Source organism: Mytilus edulis, chromosome 4 (genome assembly GCF_963676685.1).
Source record: "Mytilus edulis chromosome 4, xbMytEdul2.2, whole genome shotgun sequence".
NCBI classification, from domain to species: domain Eukaryota; kingdom Metazoa; phylum Mollusca; class Bivalvia; order Mytilida; family Mytilidae; genus Mytilus; species Mytilus edulis.
In genome coordinates this window covers 98,345,619-98,359,537 of record NC_092347.1, presented here as the reverse complement: position 1 = coordinate 98,359,537, position 13,919 = coordinate 98,345,619, and the positions used below count along the sequence as shown (strand labels likewise).

At 29.0% G+C, this 13,919-nt stretch overlaps 1 protein-coding gene across 2 annotated transcripts in view; it reads right to left on the bottom strand.

Moving 5' to 3' along the window:
• Positions 1-5,672: 5,672 nt before the first annotated feature.
• LOC139521224 (galanin receptor type 1-like) overlaps positions 5,673-13,919 on the bottom strand; it is a 31,914-nt gene continuing 23,667 nt past the window's right edge. For both annotated transcript variants that reach the window (XM_071314659.1, XM_071314660.1), the window contains one exon: positions 5,673-8,327. In XM_071314659.1, coding sequence (XP_071170760.1) covers positions 8,233-8,327 — 95 coding nt within the window. In that variant the 3' untranslated portion in view covers positions 5,673-8,232. The remainder of the gene's footprint in view (positions 8,328-13,919) is intronic.

The window sequence follows — 13,919 nt, the reverse complement described above, 5'->3', positions numbered from 1 at the left end:
CGAGAACATGCATAATGAGAAGAAGGTGTTGGTGTTTTATGAACATTTGTCAAGTGAAGAAGATATGTCTGTGTTCTATAAACATTTGTTAAAATAAACAGAACTCGTGTTTTATGAACAATCGTCATGTGAAGAAGAAATGTTGGTGCTATATGAACATTTACAAAATTAAAAGATCATAAAGAACTGTGCGGAAGCTTCAACTTTGCGGGAAGATGAAAATGAACAATGTACACTCAGAAGATTGTATTTATATTTGATCAAATATTGTTTTATAATTTTGAATATGTATGCTATAGAATATTTTAATGAAAAATATTGGAGAACTTGTTTTAAATTTTAGGGAATGGCTATTCATGTTTGAGGGCAAACATTATTTTTCAAAGGTGGGGAGAGTGTAACAAAATGGGGGTTCTTTGAAATGGAACTTGTTTTCCCTAAAATTGTGTGATGATGTTGTTAAAACCTTACCGTTTATTGACTGTTTTTATTTTATATTTCTTGTACAACTTTGTGTAAACATTGTTAACTTTTTATTATTCTTAACGTCCATGTTTTGAATTTATATTCGGAACTCCCCTCGATTGTTCATGTCAAATGAAGTACATAAACGTTTACCAATCGTTCCGAACATTATTTTGGTAATTACCAATTCCGGTTTTGGTAATTTAGGTATTTTACCTAAATGGTAAATGGTAAACCATTTCGGTAAATGGTAAACCATTTTGGTAATGGTTTACCGAAGTATAAATACGGTGGAGAAAACCGATAAGACTTCAGTACGACTTTACCCTGGGCAAGTGACACACGCTAATTCCAAGCGATTAAATAACCAGAAATAACCAGACTATTTCCGTATAATGTTGGCTTGTTAGTTCCATAACAAGTTGTATTAGAGAATTACTTCTCGAGAGAAACGTTATCTTTTGACATTGAATTTGCGTTACCATTTGCCGATTACTTTACGTAAACTTTCTAGGTATTTATGTAATATAGTTCCGCTATCCATTTTCTTTACGATATTCTAATAAAGTAAAGTATTTATTTGTTAAACTAGAATACTGTTACTTAAGTTATTTATTATGTGTACGAATTGCTGATATTTATTGCACGTAAATACAAGTTGATTTTTATTCGACGAGTTTGTTATTCTTACAAAAACCTAAACGGAACCAAACTAAGATCTATCAGAATACCGCAACGTACCACAAAACCTATACAGAACCAACTGTAGATCTACCCGAATACCACGATACCAGAGAACCACGTTACCAAAGAAGAGTCGCCAGTTATAACTTTAGTTCATATATTCCATTCTTATAGCAACACACTAAGGGTTCTAATATTTATAGTTAACATCAAAGCCTGACCGCTCGGTTATCGTTACAATACCATTACATTTTTAATTGTTCAGCTTTCGATAATTGTAGAAAACAATGTATTGCATTTTACAATAGAAATAGAACAAACACATTGAAGTTTTATGACTTAATGAATTTCCCAAAATGTACAGAACTGAACGAACTTTGTAAACTTATTAAGGAGATCAATAACAAATTGAACTATTCTGGGTGAACAATTGTGAATGCCTCTATCTACTTTCGTACATTATATATGTATGTAATTGTATTGAAATATGTAAAATTATCTCTATACCTTTCAATCTGTAATTTGGTTTGTGAGAATAAAGATTTATATATATATATAAGATTATACTTGGTTATAATATTATTTATATGATGATTTATTAGTTACAAATTCAAAAATTATTAAAAATAAATCTGACTCCAATCTATTTATCATAATTTTTCTTTATTTTGAAGTACACATTCAAAAGTTTAAAAATAAATCTTAACTCCAATCTTTTCTCTATTTTTAAGTATTTATTTGATGAAAAAAGAAACATATTACAAATAAACAAGGTATTATACCTAAACAGTGTACCAAATATGTTATTCTTTAAAAATAATACAGCTAAATCTTAGGTGAAATTCTAATTAACCCTGATTGTTATAAAAACAAATCATTTATCAAAACATCTATTGTTATTTGCAAGTGGGAATAGAAGGAATAGTATTTTTAAAAAGTGGGAATAGGAGGAAGACACCAGTCAATCATTACACAATATCTTGTCAATACATTGTTTAGGGTAACTTACAAATGACCTTTCCTCGCAAATTACCAAATAATTGAAAACAAAATTCTGTACTTGTAAAATTAACAAATATTTTAACAGACTTTTTTTTATTTATTTAAAGCAACATTATTTAACTCAAAATTAAGGATTTACCTATTTCAGAATACTTAGTTTATTTGCTCTTAATTTGATACCAAAAATAAAATTGAAAACATAATTCTATTTTTATAACCTCTGGCATATATGACTTAGTTTCTTCCTGGTATTTCTTTAAATACCACCTAAAATAGTTTACATCAGACTGTTAGGAAATATGAAGGCAGGATTTTTAAACCTTTCCACCACACCACATGTTTCAGAACATGATAAATTAATGTGTAAGTTATCACATGAATAAATTGACAGAATTTTTTACAAACAATAAAATGGAGAAATAAGAGGAATGAAGTGAATTGAAAGAATAATTGACAACAACACGAATATTAACATCAATGCCCTATTTGAGAGTCTTGTTGCTTGGTAGTCACAATTCTTACATATTTGCTTTGTCTACAATAATTATCAGTATACATCAAATATTTCAAGATAAGCATCAACATACTTATAAATAATGTATCAAGATTCTACCTGCCACAAAATAATTTTCTACAACTATTACTACTGACAGACGTGAGCCAGCTAAAACATACTTTTCTACAACTACATGTACTACAATTGTCAGACATGAGCCAGCTAAAAATAAGACTTCAATAATCTCAATTTACTACAAGCTTTCTATTTCATTTACAGGATTACAGTTTGTCTTCGTGTGTCTAAAATATGACTTGACTATTGGTCACTTCAAAAACACTACCTTTAATGCCAATACTGTTGCATCAATCTTTCTACTTTTGATACCAAATTCTGAAATTCTACATATAAATTGTTTAATTAAGTATCTAAATATCGATATATCCTTACTGTTTACATTGAAGTATGGGTCTAGATGTATGGAAGAGGGCATAATTGTTCACAATGGTATAAAAATATTGCCAGATCTAGCAAAGTGAAATTTTGTTGGACAATTTCATGTCAACAACCAATTGGTAAATAATGCCCCTCCTCCGTCTGAAGCTCCTATCGATTTTTCAATTATTATAGATTGATTTCCCCTACTTCTGTGTTCCAATTACCACTACCATCTAATATCACTAACTTGGTACTTTGTTATTGGTATTCAATCAACACCGAGACAAAGCAAATATGTAGTAACTGTCAACTTATAACCAAATTAAATGTAAATATATATCTGTACATAAATGATATGGTGAGGTCAATTTACAGTGTACACTCGATCACATGGTCATACTGAAATACCCGTAAATTATAATACTGACCATTCACATGCTTCTTTCATTCTAAATATATGAGAAATGCAAAAAGATTTGAAAATGCAGTCGATAACAAAATAGATAAATGAAATGATTAAAATACAATATATAACATTAAATGATTCAACAATAGCATAAAACAAAACAAATAGCCATTTTATCGTTTACTATTTACAATTATATAAATCTTGAGAAAATAAATTTATACTAATATATATCTTTTAATTTTTTGAGAACTTTTTGGATAAATGTTTGAATAGATATTTAAAGCATTTTTAAACGTTGATACCATATGATAAAGCCAGTGAATTTAATCCAACACATTATTTAAAATATGCAAATTTTATGAACTGTTTAAACATGAATGAATTTTAAATTGGATATAAAGATATATGTGTATAAATTTATATTCCACAATACTTCTGTATTACCGTAATGTTTGATGGTAACATGCCTGATGAAAACAAGATTATATACAAAATGTGATGCATGTTCAAGACTAGCACTAATTTCTTATAAGCTACAACACACTATATACTATATAACACATAAAGCTGTATATCTTATTTACAAACAAAACAATGCCTCTAAAATAGAGGCTTAATAAAATGACACTCTTTAAAATAAAAGTTTAATTTGACCCGATAGTTTAAAACTTAATCCTGCTTTTATAACATATGCAGGTGTTTAAAAGCAAACATGACAAATGAAATTCTGTTTAATAATAATTTACATTTCATTTAGTGATTAACTTTTTAATTTTTATTATTGAACATTATATGAAGAAGAAGGCACCAACTTCCAAGTAGAGTTTAAAACTCAGTATTTTTTATGTTATATAACTCGTGAATTACACCTTTGTCTGAATCAGATTTTGAACATGATTTATAAGATGATGGGGACTATAATATCAAGACTAAATAAATTGAGGCAAGATTTCCTTTTTTCTAATGTCAGATTGTAAAGGGTCAATACAGGAGTAAAGAGTATTGGCCATCATGGTATGTCAAAGTGTACATGATTGATTGATTGTTAGTTGTTTAGTGTCCAGTGGCAAATATTTTACATGCATCTTCAGGACAAGAAGGATACAAGAAACCCAAGTTACATTGTAAAGATCCAACTTTTGAATGTCTGTACAGCCACAAACATTTTCTTTATATTTATGCCTGGACGGCAAACAGAGTTTTTTTATTTTAGATTCTCTTTTAACCTTGTAGATGTTTGTTACAATAATAAATTTTGCAACATCTGTCTGATTATTTACATTAAATCATTGAGTGACAGTCAAAACAACATAATGGACAATATAACATGTATTTATCTGGATCCAGAAGGTCTAGGCTGTAGTAGGTTGGGAATATCTCTAATTCTGATTAATTTAATAATACATGTTTCTGATGCAACAGCTGCCACTACGTGTACATTTTTTAATTTTATTTATAGTATTCAATAGTCCTCAGAAATACTCTGATTCATCCAACGACTGAAAATTAGAAAAAACTAATTCTACTACCGATTGCCTACTAAAAGACAGACTTTTTCGTATCTTTCGCATTTTTTTTTTCAATTTGTCTACAATTACCTTATCGAGTTTTAGTAACATTTAACTAAATCTGATAGACTTATTTGGTAAACATATTTCAAGACATTATAGAGTAGATTTAAAATACTTTCTCATATTTTATATTCAAGGGCAAAAAGAAGACTTAATTCACAGTATTCAAAAATCATTTCATAGAAAATTTTGAATTAGCCAAACATAATAGATTTTTACCAAAACAGTCAACTAATATGATAGAAATATTGTAAAAATCTCACTAGAGGCATTTTCACAATAAATTCTGAAAACAATATAATATTACGGACTTGAGGGTACAAAAGACAAATAGATGGGACATTTAGAGATGATATAATGTGTTATTTACAATGGAGAAAACAGTGATTATTTACATCTGAGTCATATAACAAATAAGAGCGAGCCAATAACAAAACAAAAACTCAACATTCCTTTCTAAGTAAGTGTAAAGCACATGTTAACAAGTATTCAAGAAAAAAGCAAAATTTGTTTGGGAGAATTTTTTTACACTTTTTTAATTTTATGTTTTGTAATTACTTTATAAAGGAGTTTTTAGAATAAGGACAGGTTCCGTTGAATTTAAAAATTATTTTTTTTACTTTTTTAATAAATCATCAAAATATCAACTGACCCCTGTTAATAATAAACTTGGAACTCCTGGACCTTCTACTTTAAACTTTATAAAAATCAATCTTCTTAAAGAAAGAAAAACATAAAATTTTAAGCTTAACATCACAAAAATCATATTAATGTCATACAAAAATTCGGTCAGGTATCAATCAACATTTTTGTACTTTTTATATTAATAAAGGATTACATAATGTGTAGCTCATTGCCACAAGTTTAATGCAAAATGCCAAATCAATTTCACTCCATATGTTGCATGCATTTTTGCGTAGGATAATCAAAAACTTTTAAAAAAATTGTTGGGGGAAAAAAATCAGTCAAAAAACATTATTATGAAGTGTCAAACATGTGCTGAAAAGTTATAAATGGATTTTTCATTACTGAAGCTTTTCTTAACAATAATGAATGTAGCCAATATATACAATAATTGAAATCATAAACAAGCTTTAAAATTTTGCCCTATATAATATTTTCATACAGAATTAACACAACAAGCAACATTTTCATATAGAAATAACAAGCAAAGAATATCATTCAAAAAATCACAAAATTTGAGCATAATTTATAACATTTCTTAAGAATAAAAGCTGCAGTTTACGAGAGGTATCTTTCACAATCCTGAAGTATAGAGGTGTTTGTTTCTAATCAAACAATGTTAACTACTATACATGAATTTGTTTGTTATGTTTTAAAATCCTGAATTATAGAGTGTGTTTGTTTCTACTCACTATGCATGTATTTGTTGTCGATTTGTTTGTTATGTTTTTGTTGTCGGGTTGTCATCAAAGGATGCAGTATAATGGGTTATTAATTGAATGTTTACTTTTTATGCTAGATCAGTAGCATGCTTAGTTGAACTTCAGCAACATTAATACATCATATTCCCGAACAAATTTACAGTTATATGTAACTTATGTTCATGTAATAAAGTTTCAAATGGGAACATATATCATTTTCATTGCAAAAGTATTATGAGGCATGCATGTAAATTTATCGAAAAATGATCTATTGGCCAATATTTACATTTCATTTGTTTCAAAATCTATGTTTCATGTCTTGTACTGAATAAAAATTAATTGAGAACATAAAAAAGTGAACAACAGTCATAGCTAACAAAATTAATGTTAGAAACAAACCACTCATATTATTAACTTTGGTTTAAACAGGTTTTCCCTGATTCATTTAAAAATCTCATTAATTAACTTATTTACATACAAGTTTTTTTCTAAGGCTAATCTTACCATATTACATTAATTTATAAGGCACTTTGGTATTAAAGTTGGAAAATTTAGTCATTATTTATCATTAAATTGAACATTAAAATAATATCCTCTATATTTGACATTAATAATTCAATTTTCCAGTTAATATATATTATCAAATTCCACAAAACAACAATTACATGTAGGTTTCTATATTAAAATTAATTAATATGTTATAATGAGAAACTACCTTACTTTTAGCACTATTTGTGTGTATACATTTGTATAAAAAAATGAATACATTGTACTTATAATGCACAACAGAATTTAAATGCAAACTTTTACTTTTCCAGAGACAACATGGAACATACAATTTTTTTTGGCAAAAGAAGAATGTTAAACAAAAATGTTTGAAACAAGGATCATTAGATGTTGACATTTAAAATTTTAAAAAATCTTATCCAATTAAAATGCTTAAAAAAAACTATATTGAAGAGAATTTAGAAATGTCATAAAAGCATCAAACCTGTCTAGGATTGCTCATATTTTGTGTGAATTCAAAAATAGGTTTTTATAAAGCAGTATATGGAGCATTTCTGAGTAATTTAAAAGTTTAATATTCATCTTAATTTATAATCTTATATTCCATAACTGTCATAAATTGTTTAAGAAATGACTGCAATATTTTTTCTGTCTATGAAGAAATAACGTAAAAAATGTGGTGCACACTGAATAACGCGCATAGCGGGTTTTTTAACAGTGTGCACCACATTTTTTATGTTATTTCGAATAGACAGAACAAATATTACAGTCATTTCTTATAATCTAATTCTAAATTCCATTTTAAACCGTAGAAAACCATGAAAAAATGTTGATGACGTCGCAGTCACATGACTAAATTATGTCTATGGGCTGATAACAAAATATCGTCAGCCAATCAGAAGACGTGTTACATTCAAAATTAAATTATTTGGAAATAATCTTTAATGAATTATTTTGCATGCTTTACTTTTATTTAAATGTATGAAAAGACCAATTTCTGTGATATCATTATACAAGAACAGCTGTTCAAGAGTGTGTATCACTCAAGCTTTGATCAAATCTCATTATACAGAAATTACATAAAAAGTTTTACATCTTTCTATAATCAACATAAAACATCTTTGATTCTTAATGACTAGAAAGGGTGATGAACTCTTTATATATATATATATATATATTGTATACTGAATGTACAATTCAATTGAAAATCTTTACAACATCTTTGTTTCTCAACGTTATATAATATTGTTCTTTTTTTTGAAGGATGAAACATAATCAAGCTGGCTTTCCATATGTGTCTTCTTTTATTTCATCTTTTTCAATTTCTTTTTCCATCATTGAAACTCTTTCAATTCTGATTCCAGTTTCACCTGAAATAAAAAGAAACATCACTAAATTCCCTGTTCTTTATTTTTGTCACATGATTAGAATACAACCACAATAATATTTACGACATTTCCATCCCTCATTGTTAGCATGTGATTAGAGGCTTATTAATGAAACATAACACCTTTAGGAAATATCCCACAAATATCTGAAATATTTATTTCTGTAAATGTTTACAAACAAAACAGGCTATGACTATCCTTCTAAATTAATGATGAAACCTTATCATTGGATAAAAAATAGGATTCATCATTTTGATTGGTCAATAATGAGGTCAAGTCTAAGTATTGATTTTAGAAGGCAGTAAACAAAAACATCAGGTGAAGATGATTAACAATTTTTCACCTCTGTATGAACTATGTGAACTCATCAAACTTCTACTTCTGAATGAAAACCACTAAGGCAAAATCATATTATCCGAAATAGAAATAATTTATAAACAATTAGTATGTACATCCATGATTTAACAAATCCAAAAATATAATGTAAGCTTTAACTGATTATCCAACTAAATTCCTTAAAAAAACAAATTACTTCCAATTTTAGGCAAAAATTAGCCCTTACATGACCTTCTCCATTGTTATTGATCTAAACTTGGTAGTAATCAGAACATAAGCTTCATAACATGCGGTTGAACTAAAATTTAGCAATATTTTACATTTGTAAAGGGCATTATTCTAAAACAGTAACAAGAGTGCACACGCTGAAATGTCTCGCCTTCTTTACTAATCATTGATATTATGTTGATAGTCCTAAGTATAAAGCTAAGCTTTATTACAACTGTCACATAAACTTAACATTAACCAAGATAACTAAACAAAGACCAATGAACCTTGAAAAAGAGGTCCAGGTCAGATGAACCATGCCAGGCAGACAGGTACAGCTAACAATGCTTCTATACAACATATATAGTTGACACATTACTTATAGTTTAAGAAAAATAGACCAAAACACAAAAACTTAACACTGTGCAATGAACCGTGAAAATGAGGTCATGGTTAAATTAAACCTGCTCGACTGACATAAAGATCATAAAATATTTCCATACACCAAATATAGTTGACCTATGGCATATATAGCATTAGATAAAAAGACCAAAACTCAAAAACTTAACTTTGACCACTGAACCATGAAAATGAGGTCAAGGTCACATGACATCTGCCCGCTAGACATGTACACTTAACAATCATTCCATACAACAAATATAGTAGACCTATTGCATATGGTATGAGAAAAACAGACCAAAACACAAAAATTTAACTATAACCACTGAACCATGAAAATGAGGTCAAGGTCAGATGACACCTGCCAGTTGGACATGTACACCTTACAGTCCTTCCATACACCGAATATACTAGCCCTATTGCTTATAGTATCTGAGATATGAACTTGACCACCAAAACTTAACCTTGTTCACTGATCCATGAAATGAGGTCGAGGTCAAGTGAAAATTGTCTGACAGACACGAGGACCTTGCAAGGTACGCACATATCAAATATAGTTATCCTATTACTTATAATAAGAGAGAATTCAACATTACAAAAAATTTGAACTTTTTTTTCAAGTGGTCACTGAACCATGAAAATGAGGTCAAGGACATTGGACATGTGACTGACGGAAACTTCGTAACATGAAGCATCTATATACAAAGTATGAAGCATCCAGGTCTTCCACCTTTTAAAATATAAAGCTTTTAAGAAGTGAGCTAACGCCGCTGCCGTAGCCGCCGCCGGATCACTATCCCTATGTCGAGCTTTCTGCAACAAAAGTTGCAGGCTCGACAAAAAGTGAAGCCACTAAAATTCAAACTTGATCTGTGTTTTGTTTTTCATAACATTTGTTTGATCAAACTTCAGTAAGAGAATAGAAACCATCTCTAATATGGAGGGGCCATAAAAACAAAATGCTTTAATCATGTTCATTAACAACTGGAAATAAATCAGGAATAGATACATATGTACCTAAATATTGGCAGAAATCTTAATATTATAATATCTCAATTACTGCATGATGTCTAGTCAGATAAAATCATAAGAACTTATATTATGCCAGGAATTCATACAACTTCTTTGATAATTATCTCATATTAAATCTCTCAGTAAACAACATTATGTTGCTTTAAATATAACAATTAGGGTGAAAGCAGGAAAAATTGGATTTTTTTTTAATAATTTTCCATGTTGAACAGATAACTATAGTGACAATGATAAGGAATAATAGATGGATATATTTACTAATAATGATTTGTCAGTATGACTGCAATGAGTTGCATAAAGAAGTCGAATGCCTTCAACCTACCAGATAAAATCTTATACAGGAATTCCTTCATCAACTATGCATACTATTTTTATACTTGAAAGGAGATTTTTTCAATGACATCTTGACATGATTATTTACTGGAGCAACAAGATTGATGCCTCAGGATAAAGTTAATTGTTTATTCTCTTTCTTTTCAATCTTTTTTCTCATAATTTTTGCCTAAATTTATCCTTTCCATGTTATTATAAAAGTTTATTTTATTCTTTTTTTATTAGTTCCGAAATATTTGTGGTGTTTTTATTATTGTAATTATAAGAAATGCAATAAGATAACTGAGTTTTGAAAGCATAAAGGATTTTTTTTAACAGCATTTTATAAATTCTTAATTATTAATATCCAATTTATGTTTTCGCTGTTAACAATTGCAATACTTAATGTAGAAACTTATGATTTAACAGTGTATATCAATGACAGTAAAAGGAATTCAACATGTTTTATCTTTAACAAGGTCTTGCTATATTATGGATCACTTGTGTTGTCTGACTCAAGGGCATACATGTCTTTCCTAAGGGCAACAAAAGTACATTTTATAATTAGTTCAGAGGAGTTGGGATGATATATATAGCACTTTTATAAATGTCTGCTGTATAATCCCCATTTGTAGGTGGGGAATAGTAATGAATTATGTAGGAAAGACTATAATAACTTCTTGAACAGAAAAAAAATTGAAATTGCAAAATGCCACAAGGTCTTAAGAATTGCTTGGTATCCAAATTACTGACTTATGTACAGAGGAAGGAGACAACTAAAATTTTACAATAACATGTATATCATATGCATAAACTTTAAAATTGACAATGGAAAGAGGAACATGTCAAAGAGACAACAACCCGACCAAACAACAGAAAATAGCCAAAGTCCACCAATGGGTCTTAAACACAGAGAGAAAATTTGTTTACTTCATGTATGTTAACTTGATATTTTTTTAATCTGTTTACCTACATACACACATATCTATTAAATTACTATAGGATTACATCCTGTTTTCTCAAAGGTCTTGATAAAATCCTTTAGCTGGTTAAATCTTGTATTATTAAATTACCCCTGCTCCAGTTATAGACCAGTTTAACATATATTTGGCAATACTTCAATGTCTGGTATACTGATTTTATCAACTTTTCATTATAACAACTTTAAATGGTCATCTTAAGTTCTGATAATTAAAGTAATATAACACTTTATACTGAATATTATATCGATAACAAATGTGAAAGGTTTAATAGGTTACACATGTTATCTTAACCTCATCAGTACATTTTTTGTACAAATATGTTCTGAGTAAATTATATTTGAAGTTTTAAAACTAACTATGAAGAAAGACGGGCCACATGATTTTTGATCCACTCATAAATGACATTAATTTTAATGGTACAAATTCAGGACATCTAGAAGAAAACTTCACCGGATTGTACATGTTGTATGTCGGTAAAGTTTAATTCCAATTTATTCAATGGTTCTCTCTAGACCAAATTCTAATAAAAATTCAACTCAATCAGCAACTAGAATATTAATGGAAGAAACAGCACAAAAGTATCTTTTCAAAGAAAACTAAGGACCTTGAAAGAAACACTTTTTATCAATAAGATGGACCCCCCCTCTTTTTTTTTACTCTGGGTCGGGAACCCCTTTTTTTCAAATGGCTGGATCCTTCCCTGTTAACAATGACATTATCAGTTCCAATATCCCTCACCAACCTCTCCTGATACCTTTCCCCCCCCTCCCCCCCAGCAGGAGATTCACTTCTACAGCTTACTACTTATTTATTTGCACTCTAACCTTTACACACTGGGTATCAAAAGTACTTAACAATGACATAATCAGTTCCAATATCGAAATCCCTTACCAACCTCTTCTAATGCATGTATCAAAAGTACTTAACAATGACATTATCAGTTCCAATATCCATTTATCAAAATTATCTTAGTGTCTAGTGCAGACTATCAATCATTGACCTTCAAATAACAATACAGTAAATACTCATTTTACAAGGTTATTAAATATTAAATAACCCCATCAATATTTGTCATGTCAAAATCTATTTCTACAAAAATGATCAAAAAACAAAGTGAGAAATGGAGCAACAATGGCAAAACAAACAAAATTACGCAATCACTGCACATGTTAACTTATTTATAGAAAAGAGTTCATTGAACTTCAAGGTTATACTATTAACCTAGATTTTATACAGTACATCATGTGAAGAGCAGACAATTCACCTCAATGTGCAATAAGCCATTACAGAAACACCCCAAAACTGACGAAAAACTGTGTAAAACATCAAATAATTCAATAAGAAGACAGGAAGTTGTTACTATTTTCATAAACTAACTAGTGCATTTTTTAAATATTTGGATAAAAAAAATAATCAAAACATGTTTATGTTACTTCTTCTAAATTAAACGATAACAATAAGGACCTTTGTACCGAATGTTTGTTTTCAGTGCATTGAAAATTTTCACACCAGACATGGCATTCACACCTGTACAAACAACAACTTTTTTTCAATCATTTCTAAAAGTTAACTGAATACCAGTATATATATAGAAATCAAATGAAGGTACCCATTTTGCACCTATTTTGACAAGTTTTTTCACCTACATTAATTTAGGAAACAGGCAAGTGTTTCCATTCCAAGCTTATTTTGCAGATTTACTATCATCCTAGTCTGTATTTCCACAAATTGTATTTGGAATCCATACTGAAACATCGAAAAATGGGTTTAGACCTGTTTCCAAACAACCCAAAATTTAGTAATGAGGAATACATAAACTGCATCCATGCTTAACTTTACTTACATTTAAAGCGATCAACTGATGTTTTATGTTATTTATCCATATTTTTAGAACAATTTGACAATAGTCCATGCTTACTTTGCAGTTTGTTATAAAAGGATGCCTGTTACATAATTTAATAGCTCATTTATAAAAGTTGGTTTTTGTGGACCTCGCATGTGACATCACCGTAAATTCAATTTTTTCACTGGATACTAAATCTGTTGATATATAATATGACAAAGTCATTTTAGTATAAAATGAAGTATATTATATAAGCTCTGTTAAAACATGTGCATGGTAGTGAATTATGAGAATTATAAAAAAATATGAATTGTTTAGTTTCTTCCTGCTTGTTTTGCAAAATAAGTGCAATTTGGGTACTCCATGCAATTTGGATTCTGTTATGTATAACATCCTTGACCTAATAGACTAGATCTTGAATTTTTAAAGTTCACTGTCCTTATAATTTGCATTGTAATTTAT